This window comes from Ostreococcus lucimarinus, chromosome 14, assembly GCF_000092065.1.
Source record: "Ostreococcus lucimarinus CCE9901 chromosome 14, complete sequence".
Taxonomy (NCBI): Eukaryota; Viridiplantae; Chlorophyta; class Mamiellophyceae; order Mamiellales; family Bathycoccaceae; genus Ostreococcus; species Ostreococcus sp. 'lucimarinus'.
The window spans coordinates 395,947-418,710 of record NC_009368.1 but is presented as its reverse complement, the minus strand read 5'-3'; the positions used below and the strand labels follow the sequence as shown (position 1 = coordinate 418,710).

The 22,764-nt window shown below is 55.6% G+C and overlaps 9 protein-coding genes across 9 annotated transcripts; 4 read left to right on the top strand and 5 right to left on the bottom strand.

The window, feature by feature from the left end:
* Positions 1 to 53: 53 nt before the first annotated feature.
* OSTLU_18121 (predicted protein) lies at positions 54 to 1,064 on the bottom strand (the record flags this gene model as incomplete). The annotated part of the gene is made up of 1 exon (XM_001421249.1): positions 54 to 1,064. The coding sequence occupies one exon, from the start codon at positions 1,062 to 1,064 to the stop codon at positions 54 to 56; it is 1,011 nt and encodes a 336-aa protein (XP_001421286.1).
* A 756-nt stretch (positions 1,065 to 1,820) lies between these two features.
* On the top strand, positions 1,821 to 5,869 carry OSTLU_27511 (predicted protein; the record flags this gene model as incomplete). Its single annotated transcript, XM_001421425.1, has 3 exons — positions 1,821 to 4,079; positions 4,135 to 5,445; positions 5,489 to 5,869. The coding sequence occupies 3 exons, from the start codon at positions 1,821 to 1,823 to the stop codon at positions 5,867 to 5,869; spliced, it is 3,951 nt and encodes a 1,316-aa protein (XP_001421462.1).
* Positions 5,870 to 5,956: 87 nt separating this feature from the next.
* On the bottom strand, positions 5,957 to 7,160 carry OSTLU_27510 (predicted protein; the record flags this gene model as incomplete). The annotated part of the gene is made up of 2 exons (XM_001421248.1): positions 6,950 to 7,160; positions 5,957 to 6,833 (listed from the first exon to the last, which is right to left on the bottom strand). Exon 2 carries the CDS (start codon positions 6,809 to 6,811, stop codon positions 5,957 to 5,959), a length of 855 nt encoding a protein of 284 aa, XP_001421285.1. The 5' UTR covers positions 6,812 to 6,833; positions 6,950 to 7,160.
* Positions 7,161 to 7,615: 455 nt separating this feature from the next.
* On the top strand, positions 7,616 to 7,921 carry OSTLU_27509 (predicted protein; the record flags this gene model as incomplete). The annotated part of the gene is made up of 1 exon (XM_001421424.1): positions 7,616 to 7,921. The coding sequence occupies one exon, from the start codon at positions 7,616 to 7,618 to the stop codon at positions 7,919 to 7,921; it is 306 nt and encodes a 101-aa protein (XP_001421461.1).
* A 50-nt stretch (positions 7,922 to 7,971) lies between these two features.
* OSTLU_27508 (predicted protein) lies at positions 7,972 to 8,904 on the bottom strand (the record flags this gene model as incomplete). Its single annotated transcript, XM_001421247.1, has 1 exon — positions 7,972 to 8,904. The coding sequence occupies one exon, from the start codon at positions 8,902 to 8,904 to the stop codon at positions 7,972 to 7,974; it is 933 nt and encodes a 310-aa protein (XP_001421284.1).
* An 82-nt stretch (positions 8,905 to 8,986) lies between these two features.
* Positions 8,987 to 9,343, top strand: OSTLU_27507 (predicted protein; the record flags this gene model as incomplete). Its single annotated transcript, XM_001421423.1, has 1 exon — positions 8,987 to 9,343. One exon carries the CDS (start codon positions 8,987 to 8,989, stop codon positions 9,341 to 9,343), a length of 357 nt encoding a protein of 118 aa, XP_001421460.1.
* A 156-nt stretch (positions 9,344 to 9,499) lies between these two features.
* Positions 9,500 to 14,210, bottom strand: OSTLU_27506 (predicted protein; the record flags this gene model as incomplete). Its single annotated transcript, XM_001421246.1, has 2 exons — positions 9,500 to 13,125; positions 13,160 to 14,210. The coding sequence occupies 2 exons, from the start codon at positions 14,208 to 14,210 to the stop codon at positions 9,500 to 9,502; spliced, it is 4,677 nt and encodes a 1,558-aa protein (XP_001421283.1).
* Positions 14,211 to 14,316: 106 nt separating this feature from the next.
* On the bottom strand, positions 14,317 to 21,280 carry OSTLU_18116 (predicted protein; the record flags this gene model as incomplete). Its single annotated transcript, XM_001421245.1, has 2 exons — positions 14,317 to 16,751; positions 16,864 to 21,280. 2 exons carry the CDS (start codon positions 21,278 to 21,280, stop codon positions 14,317 to 14,319), a joined length of 6,852 nt encoding a protein of 2,283 aa, XP_001421282.1.
* A 336-nt stretch (positions 21,281 to 21,616) lies between these two features.
* OSTLU_18115 (predicted protein) lies at positions 21,617 to 22,666 on the top strand (the record flags this gene model as incomplete). The annotated part of the gene is made up of 1 exon (XM_001421422.1): positions 21,617 to 22,666. The coding sequence occupies one exon, from the start codon at positions 21,617 to 21,619 to the stop codon at positions 22,664 to 22,666; it is 1,050 nt and encodes a 349-aa protein (XP_001421459.1).
* Positions 22,667 to 22,764: the final 98 nt, after the last annotated feature.

Here is a 22,764-nt window from a genome sequence, read left to right as displayed (position 1 = left end):
GCTCGCGTTTGCTAGATTTGTCAATGTGACAATTACAACGAACAAATAACGAGTTACCAGATCGATGATCCTCCCGAAAAGCTTGGCGGCGGTGGCGCGTACGTCGTCTGTTGCATCATCTGCTGTGCGGCGAGTTGCGCTTGCAACGCCGCGACTTGCGCCTCGAGCTCGCGTTGCCTCGCCTCGACAGCAGGATCGACAACCGGCACGTGCACGACTCGAAACGCAGGTTTTTCGAACCCGGGCGGCGGCGCTCTACGCGTCGCGCCGAAATCAGGCGGTGCCGCGGACAGCGTCTCCGCCACCGGCGCGGGCGATGTCTCGACCGCCGGCGCCTCGGCCGGCGCCTCGGCCGGCGCCTCGGCCGCCTCCGCGGCCGCCTTGGCCGCCGCCTTGGCCGCCTTCAATTTCGCCTTCGCGCGCCTCGCTCGATCGATGCGCGTGCGATCGTCCCACTCAGCGAGTAATAGTCGAATCTCGCCGCTCACCAACACCGGTCGTTCGCCCCCATCGCTCGGAATTTTTCTCGCGCGAGGCACGGATTTCGTAATCGACATCGTCGTCGACTCGCCGTCCTCGTCCTCCACTCGCACGCACCAACACGACGCCCCCGTGTCCTCGAACGTGTGCCAGAACACCTCACTCACCTTCGCCATCGCATCACTCGTCGTCGTCGTCGTCTCCGTCGTCTCCGTCGTCTCCGTCGTCGTCTCTCCAGTCGCGTCGTCGTCGTCCCTCGCCGCCGTCGTCGTCATCGTCTTCGCCATCTCCTTCGCCGCCTTCCTCGCGATTCCCGATCCCTTCGCCACCTTCCCCCAACGATCGTCCTCTCGTTTTTCCATCGCCATCGCCGCGTGCGCGCGCGCGCGCATCGCCTCCGCCTCGGCTCGCCGCGCCGCCGTCTCGCGCTTCTTCGCCGCCCTCGTCGTCGTCGTCGTCGTCCGTCTCGCGCGCGTCGCCGCCGTCGCCGCGCGCGCGCCGCGCGCCGCGTCGCCACTCTCGCCGTCGTCTCGCCCGTCGTCGCCGCGCGCGTCGCCGTCGAGCGTCGCGAACGGGTTCGCCATCGCGTCGCGGTGTCCCGCGCGCGCCGCACTCCATGCCGCCGCGGTGCGTCGATCTCGCCTGGCGCCTCGCCGTGACCGCGAGCACGAGCGAGACGAACGCCAGCGGCGTCTCGCGCGTCGTCGTCAGGCTGACGCTCGAGGACGACGACGCGCGAAGCGACGACGACGCGCGAGACGGGCGTTGGTTCGAGCAGATGGAGATGAGCGTCGCGCAGTTCTACGCCTTCGCGGGCGCCGTGCGCGAGGCGCGCGCGGCGACGCTCGAGGGCGCGTGATCGCGCGCGCGTCGTCGCGCGCATCGGCGATAGCCAGCGCCGGCGCGCGCGTTAGCGGTAGCCAGCGAACCGTGAATGAATGCACGAATGAATGAATCGTCGCGCGTGGACGCGACGCGAGTCATCGCGCGTCGTCGCGCGGACGGACTCGCCGATAAAAACGCTCGCGCGCGCCCCTCCGCGCGCGCCGCGCGAACGGCGTCGGATCGAGCGCGCGACGTCGATCGCCGCCATCCGCCGCCACGCGCGCGCGACGCCATTCGCGCGCGCGCCGACGCTCGACGCGCTCGACGCGCTCGACGCGATGGCGTCGAGCGATGACGACGACGCGCGCCCGACCGCGGACGCGCGCGACGCGCGCGCGACGCCCGAGGGCGCGCTCGAGCGGTTGCGGCGCGCGCACGGACGAAGCGCGAGCGCGAGCTCGGCGCGCGTCGTGCGCGCGTGCGACGCGGTCGAGCGCGCGATCGCGGAGGGAGACATGCGAGTGAACGCGACGTCGGTGTTCGCGGCGGCGTTCGGGGCGCTGGAGCGGGCGAGCGCGCGGGCGGGGACGGACGGGAGCGAGGACGCGCTGGAGGCGCTCGAGGCGGTGTGCGCGTGCGCGGCCGAGGCGGCGGCGGACGTCGATGGACGCGTGATACGGGCGAAGATGGAGCGGACGATCGAGGTGGTGATGGGATGCGGACGAGTGGTGAGCGAGAGGTCGCCGAAGAGCATGCGACACGTGGCGAGATTGTTGGCGTCGTGCGCGGCGGCGGCGGCGACGACGAAGGGCGAGTCGGGAGGAGAGACGAGCGAGAAACACGGGAAGCGCGCGTTTCAGGCGACGTTGAATCTGTCGATCGATGGAAGGCCAAAGGTGCGGAAGGCGGCGGTGCACGCGCTGGGAGACGTCGTGCGAAGGGTGCGTGGGGACGCGGCGCGCGCGGCGGCGTACGGGGAGATGACGGCGGCGTTCGCGAGAAAGATTGGCGAGGCGCCCGAACGCGCGGCGGCGGAGATGCAAAAGGCGCGAGGTGCGGCGGGTGCGAAAGATGCTCGCGCGCGCGCGACGGCGGCGGCGACGGAGGCGCTGTACATGCTCGGCGCGATGAAGGTTTTGTTGCCCGAACTCGCCGAACCCGCGTGCGGGGCGTGCGCGGATGCGTGCGCGGGATTATTGGATTTGGATGAGCCTTTGCTCACGCAACACGCCACGGAAGCGCTTCTGGCGCTCGCAAATTCGCCCACGATGGATGCCGATGACGGCAGCGAAGGCGTGAGCGCGGACACGATCGTAGGGCTGATGGCGCCCATCGCCGCCGTGGCGAATGCGAACTTGAACACGGCGCCGACGATGGTGATTTCTTTGGCGCGCTTGCTCTCTCGCGCGCAGTGTAAGCTCCACGCCATCGACGCGCAAGCCTCTGCAAAAGCGTTGCCGACGACGTTTCATTCCCTCGTGAAGCTCTTCGCGTCGCCTCATGAGGGCGTTGCGACCGAGGTCGCCGAAGCGTTGATTTCGCTCGTGCGCTCATGCATCGATTCCGGTATGGTGCAAGAAGGGATCAAGGCTATTGCATCTGCGCGAGCGGCGGGGAAGTCCGCGCCGTCCAAACCGACGACGTTGATGTCCGTGGCGTCGAGCATTGAGTCCGCGATCGGGTTCCGCTATCGCGGCGCGTGGGCTGTTTCCATTCCCGTCGCCACATGCGCGTTCATGCGCCTTGGTCCCGCGTCCGGGCCAATCTTGGCTGGTACTTTGAACGCGCTCGGCGAGATGGGCGAGCACGCGAGCGAGTTGATGTGCAAACAACAGCTGCAAGACTGCATCACGGCGGCGATTCAAGCCATAGGTCCTGAGCAGGTGCTCGCGTCGCTTCCGTTAAAACTCGAAGAAGCCATCGACGCCGAGCTCGCTAACCGTCAAGGCGACGGAGACGGCATGGAAGTGGACGAGCAAGACGTCATGAATGCAGCGAGTCAAGAGACTGGACGACTTTGGCTCGTGCCGTTGTTGCGCTCTGGTTTGGTTGGAGCGAATATGGGATTTTTTGCTGACGCCATTTTGCCGCAAGCGCGCGCGTTGGGCGCTCGCGCCGAGCACGCGCGAAACTCTCAAAGTTCGTACGAAGCGCAGCGCTGCGGTGCCGCCGAGCACGCACTTTGGAGCCTGTTTCCAGCGTTTGCTAATTGGCCGAGCGACGCCTCGGACGCGTTTCCGTTGATTGCCAAGGATTTAGGCAATGCGTTGAGTTCGAGAATCGATTTGCAAGGGCCCATTTGCGTAGGCTTGAAGCGCTTGATTCGTCAAGGAAGAATCGGCGCTGGTGTGTACGAAGTCGACGATGACGACGAAGCCGGTGACGGTGCGTCCACAATCGCCGCGGGTGAGCCCAACGATGATCAAATGCCCGCGACTTTCACGGTTGATATCGCCGAAGCGCAGCTCGCGGCGGTGAGCAAGTACGCTCGGAACTTTTTGCCCATTCTTTTTAATCTCTTCGTTTCGTCACCGACGTCACGACGTGGTGAGCTGTCGCATACAATCGGTGCATTTGCAAAAGTGACCGATCAAGCGCAGTTGGGCGGCTTCTTCAGGACTGTACTGCGCAAACTCGTCAAAGTGACCGCGGACGATCCGGGCGCGCCGGACGCTTTGGTGGAGGGCGGAGACGACAAGACCGCACGAAGGTGCACCTTCATGGATCTCGTCTTCGCGCTCGTTTCCGGCTTGGACGATCAGGGCTTGGAAATGGTTTACAAAATTGCCAAACCCGCGTGTCTGGAGAAGGAAAGTGTGGATTCAAAAGCGCGCATACAAGTTGCTCAACGAGCTGTGCGAGGCACAAGACGGGAAGTGGCTTGAACCGCGCGCGGCGGAAATCGAAGAGCTCCTCGTTTCTGGCGTTGATTGTTGCTTACCATCGGCGCGACGGTATCGATTGAAAGTTATCGGTAAGATTTTACCAGCGCTTCAAGAACGCGACGCTGCGGCGGACGCTGAGGAAGGCGGCGACGGTGCCGGGAGCATCGCCGAAACTGGATCGCTCACTGTGCTTCTCTCCGAACTCATTCTCGCCACAAAAGAAACCAACGCGCGCACGCGCACGCTGGCGTATCAGCTCTTGATAAGCATTCCACGATCAATCGAGCGCAAGAATGCAGAAGCGGCACGCGGAGTTGCGCGCTCTGGTAACGCAGGCGTCGCCGCCTGGCTCGGCGCGGCTACAGAGGAGGAGGACGACGAGGCGATGGAGACTGAGCAAATGGGTGTGGGCGTTCGACGATTTTTCCTCACCGTGCTCGCTGGCATCGTCGGCTCGTCACCTCAGATGCAATCGGCCACCATCATGGCTCTCGCTCGTTTGCTCTACGAATTTTCCTCTGCGCTCGTGTCCACCGTTCCTGAACTCTTACCGGCAGTGTGCGCGTTGCTCGAAGGAAAATCTCGCGAAGTGGTCAAGTCGTGCCTCGGCTTCGTGAAGGTTGTCGTCGTGCGTCTACCTCAACAAGATCTCGCCGCCGAACTTCCGCGACTTGTCCCAGCGCTGTTGCATTGGTCGGAAGATTCGAAGAATCGCTTCAAGCTCAAGGTGCGTGTCGTGTTGGAACGCATGTGCAAACGTTGTGGTTACGAAGTCGTCGAAGCGAGCATGCCAAAAGAACACATGGCACTTATCGCGCACATCAAGCGCGAGGAGACACGATTAGAAAAGAAGAAGAAATCGTCCGTTGCAGGTAGTGAACACGGCGCCAAGTCCACGCGAACGGCGAGACGTTCAGAATGGCGCGACGGCGACATTTTCAGCGACGACGAGGGCGACGACAGCGACGACGGCCGATCGCGCAGAAGTGGACGCGGAGGTCGTGATGGAGGATCTTTTGCCCCAGCCTCTAGACGAGGTGGTGGCGAGGGTCCTCGTTCCGCCGCAGCCGCGGCTGCGAAGCGCGCGACGGGCGGTGCACGACTTCCTGCTTCCGGCGACGCCCCGCTTGATTTGTTGGACGATAGCGCCATGCGCCGATCGATGCTACCGCAAGGAGAACGTCGTCGTGTGAAGTTCGAAGACGATGACGATGACAGTGGCTACCGTACGGGCGCTGATGGCAAGCTCATGATTGTTGAAGAGAGCGAAAGGCGCGAAGCGTCGACGCGAAGAAGAGGAAGACAACGCGTCTGAAGGCGGTCGCTCACGTTACACGTCCAAAACTGGTAAATCGCGAGGCGCCGCCACCGCGCGGACGAATGCTACCGGCAAGTCTTCGCGTACGGTTGGTACGCACAATTCCAACGGTGTCAAACGGCAGCGCACGACGCACGAGCGCCACAGCGCTGATTTGTACAAGGCGAAGGGTAAGACGACTGGTGACGTCTACTCGAAGCAAACCAAGCTCGAGCCGTACGCGTATTGGCCGCTTGATCCAAAACTTTTGAATCGACGCAATAGCAAAAAAGTTGCCGCTCGCGCGCAGCTTGGTGGCGTCGTGAAATCAGCAAAGGCGGCGGGAATCTTACGCGGCAAGAAGTCGAAGCGCGAAGTTTAGAAATGTGACAACAACTTTAACTTTAACTTTTATTCAATTGTTTTACAAACTACGGTACCTTGCGTCGCTATGGAGAGAACGCCGGCTTTAAAGCGTGCACAACATCCAATTGTACGGCTGAGACTTATCCCGCACGGACTCCAAAGCCTCTTCAAACGTTGGTTCTTGCTCGTCTTCCTCGCCGTCGCCTTCACGTATCGCGTCGGGAAATTCACGCTTCATCGCCTCGGCGTCGTCTTCGCACGAAACCATGTACGATTCCAAACTGAACAGATCTTCCACATCGTCGATTGCCTCGCCGTCCAGCACCACCTTAGTTTTCACCTTGTCGAGTAAATCGTTTAGATTCATCTCATCCATCTCAGTCGCGAAGTGGCTCAGATTCACCGGTCCGACGAGTTTGCGAATCGCCTCCTCATTCGCGTTGTGTTGGCCGCGTTTCAAAGGATTGACGTCGGCGCCGGACCAGTGAATGAATATGTGCTTCACGCGCCGAAACGCGCCGCGCCCGAAACCCATGCGCAGAAGCCCGAAAAACACCTCGTCGGACGCCAACGATTTCTTCATCTCGTCCAAGCTCCCGCCGCCGGCGTTAAACACCTCCGAAGCGCCGTTCGCGTCTCCGCGAACCAGGTACCAATTGAACGCTCCCGCGTCCGCGCGTACCGCGTTCGCGACGTCCCTGAAGCTCATCTTCCTATCCATCTCTCGCAGCGTCAATCGTCGCGGCGCGCCTCCCGTCCTCGCCCTCTCTTCGTACATTTTCTTCGCCTCGTCCAGTTGCGCCGCCACGTCCGCCTTCATCGTCGTCACGCGCGCCTCAAAATCGCTCGGCGTCTCCCCCTCCGCGCCCAGCGCGCCGTCGTCCACCACCACGCGCGCCAGCGCCTCGACGATTCGATCCGCATCGCACGCCTCTCGCGTCTCAAACGTCATCGACATCGAAAAACGGCGATAACCGTTCCTGCGAATGAAGTGCATCGATTTAAAGTTTTCGCCCGCATCGTCAGCGAGCCGTCGCGCGTTCGCTCGTCGCGTCGCGCGTTCGTTCGTCGCGCGTCGCGCGCTCGCTCGTCGCACCTCGACCGCGCGCTTCTGCGCGTTCGCGCGTCCGCGCGCGACGACGCTCGCGGATTCCGGATTAAAGTGCAAGAGCACGCTCTTCCACCGCGCGAACGTCCCTCGACCGACGCACAGCCGCAAAACGCCGAAGGAGACGCGATCGTCGCTCGCGCGCTCGCGCGCGTCGTCCGCGCCGCCGACGCCGCGGCCGGCGAAGCGGAGTCGAAGCGACATGGCGCGAAGTGACGCGACGCGCGCCACTCGACGTCGCGCCGAATCGAAGAAAACATGCGCGCGCGCGTCGAGCGACGCGAGCGCGACGCGCGGGCGCCGACGAGACACGCGCAGGTGACGCCGCAACACGCGCGGGCGACGCACGAGCGCGGGACGCGACGGGCGAGGGCGTGCATCGCGTGGATGACGCTCGGGTTGATGACGCTGTGCGCGGCGCCGCGGGCGTGGTACGCGTCGTACATCGACGTGTTCGGCGAGCGGGGGGGGCAGTCGATCGGGGATCGGATCGAGGCGAGGATACGGGCGCGGGAGGCGGCGCGGGAGGCGGCGCGGGCGGCGGCGATGGAGGCGAGGGGGAGACGCGGATTCGGATGGTTCGGCGGCGCGCGAGGCGCGGCGGCGCGCGCGGACGACGGAGGGAGCGCGAGGCGCGGAGGCGCGAACGATGCGATGGAGATGGTGGCGACGCGCGAGACGAAGGCGCGGGATGAGCGGGGAGATGGGTCGAGGGAGGCGCGAGCGCCGACGGACGAACGGGAGACGCAACTGTTGGAAAGTCTTCAAGAGCGACTGCGTAAGGCGAACGACGAGCGGGATTCCATCATTTATCTCGTGCGTAAGATACAAGGGAAATCGCCGGACGGCGATCAGGTGAAGACGGAGCTCACGGAGGAGGAGATTGACGAGCTCACGGAGAGGTTGGCGCTCGCGAGCGAATCAAAATCGCTGTTGAAAAAGATTGGGTTAGGGCGTTGACGCGGCGCGCGCACTGCGAATTACTGCTAGTACTATCATTAATTGTGATTCTATTCTTCTTCTGTTGTATCCAGGTAGGCGTTCCAGCTTTGACGCATCGCGGCTTCGATGTTCGCCGCCTCGTCTTGGGCTCTAGCGCGAATCGAAAAACAAGATTCGGTTTCACGCTTCTGCGCACCCAGGTTGGAAGTGTCGCCCTCACTCGTGACGTTCATCTGCAACTTTATGATCACAGAGTTTTCGATCCATATCGAGCTCACATCACTCCAAGAGATGTACCACGCGCAAGTCGGCGCGCGCGCCGGCATGGCCCCGTCCATCTCCGGCGTCCGAACGCACAACGCGCGCTTGTCGGTGACAAGCAACAAATATTCACCGAAAATGTCATGCATCGAGGAGAATGAGTCTTTCACGCCCGGACAGTAAGAAATGCCCAGTGTTCGACTGGACACGACGCATGTGCGCATGCAATAAACACCCAACGCGTCGTGCGCATCCCATCTTCGAATGATGCCATCCGATCGCACGGCGATGGGGAGGCGTTTAATGCACGCTTTTGAGACATTATTCGTGGTGATGATGTCCCACGCGGCAGTCTGTACGCCTTTAGCGGCATTGGCTACGCCTTCGACCGTCTTTGAGGCGAGAGCTAACGCGCCAGCGGTCGGTTTAGCTACCAAGTCGGCGACGCCTCGAGCGCATCCTTTACACCCGCCCACGACGCCGCCTTCCATGCAACCTTTTACAGGGCTGACGAAAAGGCCGATAATTCCCTTAGAAATACCACCCCCCAGTCGTTTCAGACCAACGAATACACTTTTCGCAAAGTTGCCCTGACCGTCGCTTCTGCTTCCTCGGCCGACGACAGAAGATGGCAAACGAGCCAAAGGCGCCGTACGAGAAGGCGCGAGTACGCCGAAGCCGGTTTCGACCGCCTTGCTCACTGCATCTAGACCCGTGGAAACGTTTGTCAGCGTGTGCATCGATGTCATGACACTGAGCGTTTGCGCTATCATTTGTGACTTGAAATAGTTTCGGAATTCGCGAATCAAATTCGAACGAAGTATGCTCTCATCGAATTTATCAAATTTGTTGAGCACCAAATGCAGGCGCTGTAAACTTGCAAACGTCAACGCGGCGATCATCCGAGCGTCGGCGTCTGCAGGTCGGATATCGGAATTTGGAGCAAACGTGACAACAAAAGATGTCGGTTCCACGTATAAAGTGGCGATATTCAGCAAACTATCTTGTGAGGTTTGCTTTCCAACAAACGTTTCGCGTGGCGCGATGGCGGAACCTGCTGAAGCGTTGCGTTGTGGAAGTTGCGTTTGGAGGAGTCTGCAAAAGTTCAAGATTGTCCAGACGAGATCTTCACCGGCGCGAATCACGAGGCCTTTCTTCGTTGTCGTTAGTTGGACGTGATAAACATCGATCGAGTCACCACCGATATGAGAATTCATACTCAAAGTAGCGTACGCTTCAAGCAAGTGCCCGTCCGCCGGGTCGTGCCAAACGAAGACTGGATAGCTTGCGTCATGCGTGCTAAAATCTATCTGCAGTGCACCAATTCTGAGATAACTATAGACAGAACTGCTGTTGATTCAAGTTGATTCCGTGCCTGATCATCACGTCGTCGATCGTGAGATGGAATAACTCGACGAATGAGTCGCGGAGGCGATCGATGATTGTTACGGAGAAGCCAGCCAAATTGACAGAGATGTGCGTTTCTTGCTGCCGCGCGTACAACGTCAATGCTTTCGCTTGATTCGTCATTTCAGTCGTGAAAGAAAAGTTGTCAAACGTTATCGTTTTATCAACCACGAAGATCACGAACGATGCGTCACGCCATTCACCAATAATCGTTGCGTGTAACGTGCGCTTGCCTAGTTCTCCAAATTGCATGTCGCCGAGGTGCATGAAACCCTTGAATCGCGAGCTGAACGCGTTTATCTCTATGATGACGTGATCCCCTGTATTGTTCGATATCTCCAAAAATTTCCGCTTTCGAAATGCGAGCTCCGCGGCGTTTGCCTCGAGCTCCTGTTTTTTCAAGTTGTCCAATCTCATAGGAATACCTGGGACGCTCCACGCCCAAGATATCGCTGAGAACGGGCGAATTGCAAAAGACTGTCCTACGCCGTGTGAGGCTTTCTTAATACCTTGCAGTAGTCGCACGGTGGACTTTTGCACCGACTTCTTTTCTACGTCCTCAAAGTCGTTCGCTTTCACTTGTCGAATGAGTAAAGGTTCGTGCAAATGGTTTTTGATCATGATTGGCGCCTTCTGCAGAGATGCTCCGTCGCCCCCCCTAAAAAAGACCCTGAAGCAACCGTGCTCACCGCGCTCGACAAGAAACTGAACGATGATAGGTGCCTTGAAATTTACGTTTTCGCCAGACTCGTCGATACCTCCAAGTCTTCTAAATGCATTAATTTCATCCGCCAAGGGGGAGGCACCTTGTGGGATGCTCCACATCGCTCCAGAATAGCGCACCAAATTCTGCAGCGGCGAACTCCAAAGTATATCTTTTCCTTCCGAATGACACGACATATCCGCTATTTGAATCGCGGCTTGATTAAGCACGGCTTCAACTTCGTCTACGCTTTTCGAAGACTTAATATCCAAAGAAAACGGCGTGGGATATGAACCTGGCTCGAGTATCTTGTGTTCCATAGTGTTTGAGCGAATCGCGAGAGGAATTCGAGTCAAGTTGATCGCCACGAGCACGGGTTGTAAAACAACTTCAAGCGTTGGCCATGTCGCGGCGTTGGTGTTTTGACCCTCCCATAATACTACGGAACATTGAAAGGCAAGTTCGTCCCCACTTGCTGTCATAAGCGTAAACATCACGGGCTCAGAACTTGGTGAAATTTTCACTAGTACTGGAGACGAATCGATACAAAAACCGAGCACAAATTCTTTGCTCGAAACTTTGGCGAGGGTTTTCGCACTCGATTTCAGAAACATGGCAGGTTGCGACTCGCCTTTGGGTACCCCAACGTATGCATCTATGTGCGCGTTTGTCGTACTTGTGCCAGCGACCCACGCCAAACACTTAATGTCGATCGGTGATGCATTTGTAACCATCAGCACATTGCGATACGTCAGACTCAAGAGATGCTGCGAAGGATCATCGTTGAATTTATCACCCGCCATTCTAGTTCTACACGTCTCCATCAACAGCATAGAAACCACATACGGATAGCCTTTGATGTTCAACCAGTTTACCTGTGGCGCCGGTGGACTTCCAGCCGGGGTGACATCTAGACGCAGCGGCCTGTCGTTACTAAGGCTGAGATAATCTTCGAACAAAGACACGAGCACCTCTATTGTATCACAGTTTGCATCGATCGCCGTGATACGTTTCGTTTCGTTCGCGGCAAGATGCATGGCAATTCTTTCTTCGCCATTGGCGTACAAAACAACTTGCGACGGACAATCCATCAATGAGACAACGTGAACAGGGGCAACGACACGAATCTTGACGCCTGGAATAGCACCTATCGCGCTACTTTGCACATCATTCGACAATTCTTCTTTGACCAAAAGAAAGTGATCGTGCAGGTTGTTGTAAGCAAGCGCACAGTTGCCTTGCTCTGATAACACGTCACGAATATCCAGCGCGTCATCTCTCTCGGTAAACGACGGAGCGGTAATTGATGCGACGTCAGCCCCCGTGCGTAACGCCAACATGTAGGACTCGGTTCGTGAACAAGAAGGTAGCGTAAGACGTCCGTGTACCGCCAACGTGCCGTGCCAATCTTCGATGAAATCTCGCTTCATGTTATGAAGGGAAACGCGCGATTCAATTTCTTCAGCTGATTTCAATCGAACGACACGACGAAACCATCGTCGGCGACGGGTTGCACGACCTTTACTTTTGTCTGATCCACGAGGCGGTGGCCACTTCCTTAGCCAAATAGCACCGTACGCCCAACCGTCGTCATTCACCAGATTTGGTGGTTTGTCGAGCTCCCACGGTCCTTCAAATCTGAAACCTTTTGGAGCTTTGACGTCTGGAAACCGTTTTTGCGAACCTCGTCCACTTTTATGCCTGCTATAACGAGCTTTTACGATAGCGTCTTTTGGAGCACGCCATCCTCTCAACGGGTAATATCGTTCCGATTCAAATACTTCTATATCCGCGACATCGCTCGGCGACTCATACTTCTCACTCAGAGATATGTCCAAATTAGAAGTCGTGAGTTCTCTCTTCATAGCTGGATGAACATCAACGAATATATCAGAATCTGTTTCGTTTTCGCACGAAACATAGCTCAAAAGATGCCCCTTTTGACTGTCAAAGACTAAATCGTGAGTCTTGTGACGAACAACGTGTGAAGCGCCTAGATTAAGACGCACTTGCTCAAACGGCCCGGAAGGAGAAAACGAAATGGCGAGAATTGACTCTCCAGCTTGTAATTCTTGCTTTATATGATCTATATGAGTGCGGTTATCGATCCAAAACTCGCGAATACCTTCGTCATCCAAAGAATGAATGCACATCCTGTCATTAAGTCTATGCATAGATGGAATGACGTTCGAAATCACGCCTGGACTCGTGCGCTTGATTTTCTCCTTCAAGAACGACCATCCACCAGTACTCAGTTGGCCGTTTTGAATAAGCGCCAATTCTCTTTCATCATTATTGCGAAATCGTCTGTTCGATTTCCATGCAACATCCGGAGGCACTTCTGCAAGTTTTGTCAAATCCTCGCGAACACAAACGACGCAATCGGTGGAAGGCATTTCGGCGCTCGCCGCAACCACGTTACCAACTGCAACGTAACCGTCTGGTGCAATGGGCTTCCAAAATGAGACATCATTTTTATCGCTCGTCCAAATATTTTCGAACCCCGAGGGAAAAGCAGTCGGTGCCCGCTGATCTGAATTATGTTCTAAGACAACTGCCATGAGCGCACTGCGAGGCGCGATGAGGCCGGGCAAGAGGATGGTCCCAAAAGGTACGAGTTTATACTCGTTTTCAGCTCTACTCGAACAAAACTTATATCTCGTCTCGAGTTCATACGTCGATGGGACGTGCGGCTTCCAAGCACTTAGGGCACTTTTACTTTGCTGATGATCTCTTGTCCACCATTGCTTCACCATGTCATTCGTACGACACACGATGAGAGGTGGTGATTCAACTTGTAATTTACTCTTGATAATCGTTTTCTGCGGACTCTTTAAGAGTTGATACAACTCTACCGTTTCTGTGACTGGCGTCGCCATTCAAACCTTCCACCACTCGAGCGCGCAGCTTAATTCTCACGGAGTCACCATTGCCTGCAGCACAGTCTATCCAGCTTCCAGTTTTACCGCCAATCCATCCACCGCGTTGTTGTTCGATTGGAGCTTCAAAGTCACCACTGAAGCTCAATGTTTCGCCATTTGGCCCAATATGAGAAATTTCGACGATAATGGTGATATCGTCATTGTTGATGAACTCGCTATCACTATCGCGATGGAAAAAAGGATGAGGGATCGGTAACTTTGCTGAGCCGCGCGTAACGCCGATGGGTAATGGATCGGTACGATGACCCTGCAAAGCCTCATCCCAAATCTTGAAAGTTATGCGGGGGTAAAGCCAGTCATCCAACGAGTCAATTGCCACGATATCCATCATCAGGTATGCGATAATGAGCTGTTCGTCACCGTGATGATTCATGTCATCAACGACGTCAGTCATACCGCGCATCGTCTGCTCATTTGATGCACTCTCGAATCCAGAATTTGCTTCGGTTTCAGCGGCATGTACCAAATGCGAAATGCTATTTCCAGGCGGTACTTCTTGTATATTGCCATTCAGTTCGCGAACCCATAAGTCGCGTCCCGTGGAATTCACAATGACGTTGTTTTGCACGGCTTCGTAAGCCAACAAATGTGCAATTTTTGAGTTTTTGTCGCGTGGTTTCTTAAACTGCATCACGGCATCCACTGCGTCAACTATGGAGGCTTGATTGACGATTATCTCAATCTTCTTTTTACTTTCAATGAACATGTCCAACCCCGCGGGATTCACGCCCGAAACATCATTTTTTGAGTCATCCAACAGAACCGAAAACTTCCACGGCGCCACAATGGGTTCTAGACTGTATCCCAGTCGCGTATTTCTATGCAGGAGAGACAGCGAAGAATCTAACGACAGATTCAATTTCGACGTTTTCGTACAACTCAACTTCGTTTTTTCCAATCGAAGCAAGAAGAGCATCTGGTTGCGAAACAATCTTTCAAATGAGAGTCCGACGCTCACAAGAGGCACGTCGAATTTCATAATGAAATTTGGCATTTGTACTTGCCCCCTTAACGAAGAGCTTTCTAGGAAGCCGATATCAAAGCCGAAATCGGGCGTCATGCCAGTCGTCAAAACACTCATAACGAAATTTTTCGTGTGATCATTTGTGGATCCAGAAGTGCGTGGTGTCTGTAGCATTTTCGTCAACTGTCCAAACAGAGTTGTCTGTAGTCCAGTTCCTTTGATGCATGTAAGATACCAATTCTGCTCGGACGCAGACGATCGAGTCATTCACAGAAGGCTCGTTATCTTCAGTGGTGACAACAAACCCGACGCTCACAAACCCGGCGCATGGCACTGGTTTCCAAATTGTCAAACGCTGTGTGGTGCCGTACGTACGCGCTGAAGCAACTTTTTCATATGACTCTGGTTGTCGAAAAGTACGTTTATCGTCCGCGAACACTCTACTGCTTAAAGGCGGAAGTTTGCCCACACTCATGCAGTGTCCGGTGGATACATAACCCGTAGGCGGAATGACTTCCCAAAACCCAACAGTTGACTTCGCGTTTTGTGCCATGCCAATCTTTTTGAAATTCACCGCGGTGGCACACTCGCACTCCTTTTCCTGCAGCTTTATCTTCTCCTTGGTTCCCGTCGAAACTTTGCGTTGAAATCCAGGAGGGGAGCGAATGTCGTACGCGTAAGGCCGAATATTCGACTTCGAGACCACCACGAATCCGCGGACTCTGTTATTCATTTGCCACAACGTTGTATTCGATTGACTGAAATCTCCGTACAAGCGAAAGTTTGCGAGTGTAGACGCTTGACCGATGTTCGTCACGAGCTCTTCTCGAATACACCGGACGACGTCCAGCGACGGTTCATCCGCATCCGATACTGACGCAATATCGCCTAAGCTCACGAAACCCGTCGGTGCGATCGGGCGCCACAGGCAAGGATTTGCGGTGCCTTTGACTTTCTCAAATCTCTCTGGCAACGTGCACAGAGCGGGCGCATCCCGAACGATCAAAACTTGCGTTTCAGGAGCTCCTCCTTCAGACTTCACGACATCAGATAGTATGGCGTAACCAGGTGGAGCAACGGGTCTCCAGATAGAGTAGGAAGTATTGCTACCGGCTTGATTTTGTCGGAGCACACCCGCCTCAGTTACTTTTTTTGTTAAAGTGGTTGCATGTCCTGCCCAGACACACGAATACACGCCGGTTTGCAAGATGGGCGCAATTGCAAATGATCGCTCAATACGTTCCGTGAAATTCTTCAAGATACAAATCCTGTTGGGACTCAACTGCATCTTGATAGGTGTCACACACCCCGTGCAAGTTGTGGTGCCGCCATCACGCGATACAACGTGCATTGTCACGCTTGCTGGTTCCAGAAGCGGTGGTTTCATAGTGTCCTTCGTACGAAGACGAAGTAGCTGATAAGTTCCCGTCGTGTTCAATTCTTCGTCCCGAATTATTGCCACATCGACTCCAAACATCAAGTTGATCTGATCAGCTCTCAATTCTTCACCGATGACTATATGTACGCATGACACATCCACCTCGACCAACAGCGGTTTCTTTTTAATTTCCTTCATTCTTCGCCCTGGTCCTTCTTCTGCACGCTTTGTTGCGGCATCAATAACTGGTGTGCTTTCAACAAGACCATCGTGAACCGGTATCAACTCTTCTTCGGTCTCGTCAAAGGAAACACTCTTACCGAGGGAGTAACTACCGCCGGGCATCATTTTGATAAACCTTGACAATGTTGAGCGTGTACAATTGAAGGTGACGTTTTCAATCTTCAGCGTTGCGCCATGACCGATAATAATGCGTGGCATCGTCTTGCGTCGAGAGCCATGGGAATAATGACGAATGATCGCTCCTTTGCCATCGGCGAATTTTATGGTATGTCCACCTCCGCGCAGCACATATTTGCCAGCAACAATTTTGGGATCGTCGGCCAGCAGTCTCGTACTTTTCGTCAGAGTGACATCCTTATCGAGATGGAAGTCACTGCCGTGCACGCACTTAATGTCTTGAGGAAGAATCGTACTGGCTAAAAAGACCCCTCCAAATTTTCGAGGTGCGAAAGTCCGTATGGTATCCAAAATGATTCCCACACGCAGCAATACTTCTACATGCTGTAGCGAAATTCGCAGGCGCGTGCTGTCATCATTCACACCGAGCGTCAAATGAAGCAATGGTAATTTCGGAGAACCCGCATAGAGAACGTGCTTGACTTTAAGGTTCTGGGATTGTCGAGAATTATCGTCGACGCCAATCATATCCACGGTAGCGTCGAGATTGATTCCAGACTTGCGATTCAAGTTTTTTACGACAAACACGTCGACGCCAACTACCTTTATCGTTGAGAGGGGACGACTTTGCATCGGTAGCCGGAAGACGCGGAGTTTTGCGCTGCTCAGAATAACGCTCAATTCCATCGACTTCAACGATGCCGGCGCGAGCACGTCTGAAACAGGGAGCGGTCCGACGCTACCCCATCTGATAGGATTTTCCACTTTGACGTTCGGCCGAACTTTACTCAACTGAATGTTCTTGATGGAATCGTGGATCACATCGAAATTCGCTACCGGATAAGTCGAGGAAAATAGGCTGCACTCTGATTTTGTTCTTATCATCGAGTTCATTCACGATTGCGGGGCCACTGTCAATTCTCTTCCGCAAAGACAATTTCACACCAAACGGCTTCTGCGTAATTTTAGAAACGCTTTCTCTCCGCTTCTCCGCAAATGAGATGACACTTACTTCAAACTCTGACACGCTCAATGCCGTTGTTTGCCAAAATATTGAATGCGCTTCATTGATTGCTTTCGAAGAAAATGATCTGGTGATTTCTACACATCCTGAGTTGATGACGACGTCGTGATTTGACTCGCCCTCGCTGAGGGCGACGGGCAAGGTGATCCTTTGATCGTCCATCTTGATCAAGAGACGGGATTTGAGCACTTGAAATCCAGCTCGAGGTCGTGCACATGGGTGGACGTACTTTTCAATATGATCAGGTCTTATTTGACGAAAGAATGCGAACCACGATCCAATTTCCTTCATCTCAGGAGTCATAACTATGTCCAAATTTCCGAGCTCGATCTCCCACGACACATCGGCCCCGTCTAATTCTTCTCCTCTGTCGTACACGTCATTACGTAAAAGTATGATGTTTGAGCTCGACTCGGGTGAAGGTTGTAGATTCCAAGCGCCCCGAGCTTGCATCTGTCCCGTCGCAAGTTTTATGGTGCCAACGCTTACGCTTGTTTCACGTGTTGGAGGACTGATAATGGTGCTCCAATACGAATCTTCGGCACGCAACACTAGCACAGGAACATCCATCTCTTTGTCGTGATCATAAAAGCCATTCGCAGTCACTGCCGCAACGTTCACGCGTATCTCGCGTTTGATCCGTTTTACGAGCTTGCCAGAAATCATGATGCGCGACGATACATCAGGCATGATCTTAATAATCTTGAAACCGGGTGGACGCAGTCTGAATCTCAACGAGATCAATGCAAGGAGCGTGGGCCGACGAATATTCATCACTAACTCTTTGTGAATGTCGACTTCGATCAGCTTGTCCAATCCGCAATATTGGGGATCGCTCTGATGGCGAACGGCGACCGTGACTGTAAGTAGGGGTTGACCGGAGCCCTGTCCTCCAATTCCGGCGATGCACTCGCGTCCAAGACCTTCACTTGCATATCTGTCGTACAAAACGAGTGAGTTTGCTTTTATATGATGGACTTTCACGGTACGAGCCAACGACGAGTCGTAGTTGAGCTCGTCGAAACAAAGGCTTGCGAGCGCTCGTTCAGAATCTGATTCGTCATTTATCACAGCGGAATCATCTTCGGATGGATGTGCTTTGAGAGGTGCAAAAACATGAACAGACAGCTTTTCGGCGCCGACACTTAAAATCACTTGAGTCTTCGACAGCTTGCCGTTCTTTGCAGCATTTGTCAGCCTAGTGATATTTTCGCGAGCGACGCCGTTAATCCGTGCGTACCATGCATCGAACAGGACCGTGTCGCGAGATCTCGCATCATCATCGTCAATATCAAACATCACGCTGAGACTATCATCCGACATAGCTGAAATCATTAACTCGTCCAAAGAATGCACAGTTTCACCGATAGTGAGTACGTCCTTGTGCAAGGAGAGTTTCGCGCAAATGTCACTTCGCAATTTGCTCGCCCCGTTGCTTTCCATGAGGTTGATGTGAATTGTTCGACTTTTGAGCCCATTAATCGTTCTAATATCCATAGAACTATTGTTTTGCAACGATATCGTCGCCGGTATCCAACACACTTCGCCGCTTTCATCCAATTGCAGCAGCAGCACTCGGACCTCGTTTTCGGTGACAACCGCGGCGACGTGTTCCTCACTTATGGACGTTGTTGGCTTCAATGCCTTGACCAAAGAACGGATCTTAAACACTCGCACAGGAGAAACCGAAATATCAATGGCGCTGAACTTTGAGTGCACCTTGAGATTCGGCGCATCGGATGCGGCATTCAAATTTTGAATCACGACGGTGTTTGACGACGGTGCACTCAACAGCGGAAGTATTATCTGTTCATCTTCCACAGGTCGGTTCGAATTCGTATCCCATTCATCGTCGATAAATCCGACTTGGAATCCTGTGCATTGAAATGAGAAAACATTGTGTTCTTTTGCTAGTGAGCTCTCGATGCCAGCTGAAACTGGCGTCATAGACTCAATTACCGTTGTACCAAGGTCTATGCGTAAGTTTACGCCGTCGCCATCCAAAATAATCACGGGACCGTGAACTCGCGCGTCTAATCGCACTCTTGGTCTGATTTTGAACTCATCTGCCTGCTTTTCGATGGAGTGTGTGTGATTGCGCTGTTTCGCTTCATCGTCGTAAATGAAAGATTCGAGATATGCCGTCGTCACTTTGTGTCGCACAGCCACTCGCGCCACTCTATCTAAAGGCTCTCGCAATAAGTGCACGATCGACTGCCTCATCTGAAACTTTATGAAGATATCTTCTTCTGTCTCGACATCGCCTTTGACTATTTGCAATTGCACCGCGTTACACTCGGACGCCTTGTCCCATAACGCAACTTGTGAACGATCGAGAGAGGTCGCTCTCTCTTCATTATCAGTGGTCTTACTGGAATCGAGTAGTGTCCCTTCCGGGCTTACGATCGCCAATCGGCGGATAGAAACGCGTTGTTCTCGTCGTCCAGAACCTCGCAGCGTTCCCAAACTGACTTCATGGACACCTATTCTAAAAATCTCCTGCTCACCGATTGGATTGTCAACCTCGTCATCAACCATGCAAACTAATACTTTTTCAACATTCACCACTCCGGATAGCTCAACCGAAGAGTGCACGGCTTCTTCTTCTAGAGCCACCATTCGCTGGCTCAATTGCACCGTATTCTCTAGACTTTCTCGCCAGTTTGAATCATCATCTTCTTCCGGTTGCGACTTTCGCAAACGCTTTTGCCTCTCGACTAATAATGCTGTCGAGTCGCGTTTGTTAACTGCTCGAGCAAGACCACGAATCGGCGCCGACAGCCCTTTCAATACCTTTGCCGTGTTCTTCGCACCACCGCCCGCGAGACCGACGACTGCTCTGACGACCCGACGTTTGCCAAAGCGAGCCGCTCGTTCTCTCGCTACCGCCGCTTTCACCCCGCCAGACTCCCGGTATTCTACGTGCGCCAGCGTTCGGAAAGTAATAATACTCTGCAGGGGAATACCTTCTTCGATTTCATCAATTTCTGTCGACATCCCAATCTTCAGTTTAGGTGGCCAAAGCTTATTGCGTCGCTCGGCGCGTTCGGCGATTAGACACTCTGGAGGTGGCGGTGCAGAGCGCAAATGCTTGACGTATAAAGGAATATAACGCTGGCGAGCCTCAGTTATGCGCACCATAGCGCTAACACTAGATTTAAAGTCCAATCCACGCCGTTTACGTATTTCGTCGACGTGCATCTGAACGCCGGCGCCCGCGAAACGCCACCATAAACGCGCATTTCCTTTGACGCCGACCCTTGGGCGTATATGCGCATACGTGTACCGCACGCGACTGGTGCGTAAATTGGAGTACATGTTGTAAAACACCTTAAGCTGCGTTGACTTGATGCTGATTTGAATAGAATTTATATCCATCCGTAATTGATGCAGCGGCGTGTTGGTGTCCTCGGCGTGACCTCTTCTCGCGTACGTCGCCGTTCCTCGTAACGGTCCGAATACGTACGATTGCGGTATCACGACATCGCCGCTGGTGCCTTCTTTCATGCGCTCGCCAACCTCGGTATTGAAGACCGCGGACATTTGCCGCACGAATTGGTCTTCGCGGATGCCTCGCCAACCGTCCGGCGTCTCTGACGCGACTGACGGCGAATTGAAATCGGCGTACACGCCGACGCGCTCTAACGCAATCATCTTTCGTAAACTGTCGGCGAAACCGCCGACTTTGAAGTCATTTTCGAAATCTTCTCCAACGGTCGTCAGCGACACGCGTTCGAGCACGAGTCCCATTCCCCACGGAACGCCCGCTCCGTACTCGCCCTCGATTCTGACGTGCACGTTTGAAATTTCAATCAGAACGTTCGCCAGGGCGACGTCGATGAGCCCAGCGATCGCGCTCCTCTTCCTCACCCCATCCTGCGCGCTCTCCCTGCCGTCCTCCGCCTCCAAAGCCTCCGCGTTCACCGCCGGATTCCACTTCAACCACGCCCGCTCCGCCGCGTCCGCCGCCCTGCGCGCCGTCCTCAACGCCTTCACCCGCTGTCTCTCCCTCCGCTCCTCCTCGCTCTCCCGCGCCTCGTCGTCTCCGTTCACATCGATCTCCCCCACGACGTACACCCCGTGAAACGTCACTCGCACCGCCTCCTTCCCCAAGTTCCTCCACGGCACGCGCACGCGCAGCTCGTCCACGAATCCGCACCGCACCCGCGCGCTCGGCTCGTCCAATATCTTCGTCAGCGCCGACGCCCGCACCCGCACCCGCCGTATCCGCACGTCTCCGTTCAGCACGCCCACGCGCACGTCGTCGCGATCGACGCCCTCGAGCACGCGCCCGAGCCTCGCGTTCAGTTGGTCCGCCAACAACCGCTCGAACACCATCGTCGTCCGTCGCGACGCGCGCGCGCCTCGATCGCGCGCGCGAACGCCGCGCGGACGTCGAGCGACGGACGACGCCTCGCTCGCGGTCCGTCGCGCGCGCCGCGGCGCGACGACGGGTCCGTCGCGCGACCGCGACTGAAGCGTCAGTCGCTCGCACTGTTTACCGATACGACGCAGTCCTCGTCCGGTAAATAGGTACACGCACCGTCCTAATATGAACGCTGAGGTCATAAAGTACCTCCAATTGCGCTGTGTAGCGGTCCTCGTCCGACCGAGCCGTTGACGCGACGCGTCGTCGCGCGTCCGCGCACGCCGACGCGCGACGACGGCGGCGCCATGCTGCCGCCGCCGCGCGGACTCGGCGCGCGCGGACTCGATCGCGGCGCACCCGGCGCGTTTCGCGGACGCGCGACGACGCGCGACGACGGCGCGCGACGACGAGGGACGGGACGACGCACGACGACGACGACGACGACGACGACGACGACGACGGGCGCGCGCGGACGCGCGGTGCGGTCGATCAAGGAACCGAACGGCGCGAGCGGCGCGCAGAGCGCGAGCGGTGGGGCCTCGACGAGCGCGAGCGGTGGCGACGGCAAGGGCGGGGGGTGGGGGAAGTGGTTCGACAAGGCGAGCGAGCTGACGAGACGAGCGACGGCGACGACGGCGACGTGGGCGCAGTCGACGCAGAACGTGGTGACGAAGGAGATGAATGAGAAGGCGAAGTTGATACAGCCGTCGATGAACGTGGCGGTCGATCACTTTGGGCCGACGGCGAGGCAGATTAATAATTTGTTGAAGCCGGTGACGGAGCCGATTAGAAAGGAGTGGATGAATCTCAAGCCGGAGACGCGACGGGTGATGAAGGGTGGGTTTTTCGGCGCTTTTTTTGGGAATTTGGTTCTCGGTTGGCCCGCGCGCGCCGACCGCAAGCGGTTGCGGGCGAAGGTGGAGCAAATGCACTTAGAGCGCGCGAAGATGCTCGTGGACGACTTTTCGCTCGAGCGCGAAGTGCTCAGCTTGAACGCGGAGAACAGAAGACTTGAAAAGCGCACGCTTCGAGCGGAGATGGCTCTGAACGCGATCAAGCGTCGATTGGGAGAGTACGTGGTGGCTCCGAAAGATGAGACCCACTTCGCCGATCCCAATCTGTCGGGAGTGATGCCGGGCGCGCCGTGGGCGAACGATCTTCTCGACGCCGTCGGTTCGCGCGTCGAGAGCGCTAGACCGTCGTACACGTCTGAACCCAAGCCCACGGCGGTGAATTCGATTTCATCTGGAAAGGACGGATGGAGTCGCGACGAGGCGTGGGCGCAAGGGTATTTGAGCGCCTCCGCCGAGGCGTCGAGCGACGGCGTCGACGGTGGGCGCCCGACGGCGCTTTAAAACGCACCCGCGCGAGCGTACTTTTTTGCACCGAAAAGCCCGCGTAATGAATTCTTCAACGCAACCGAGTTCTTACATTACAATAAATACATCAACAC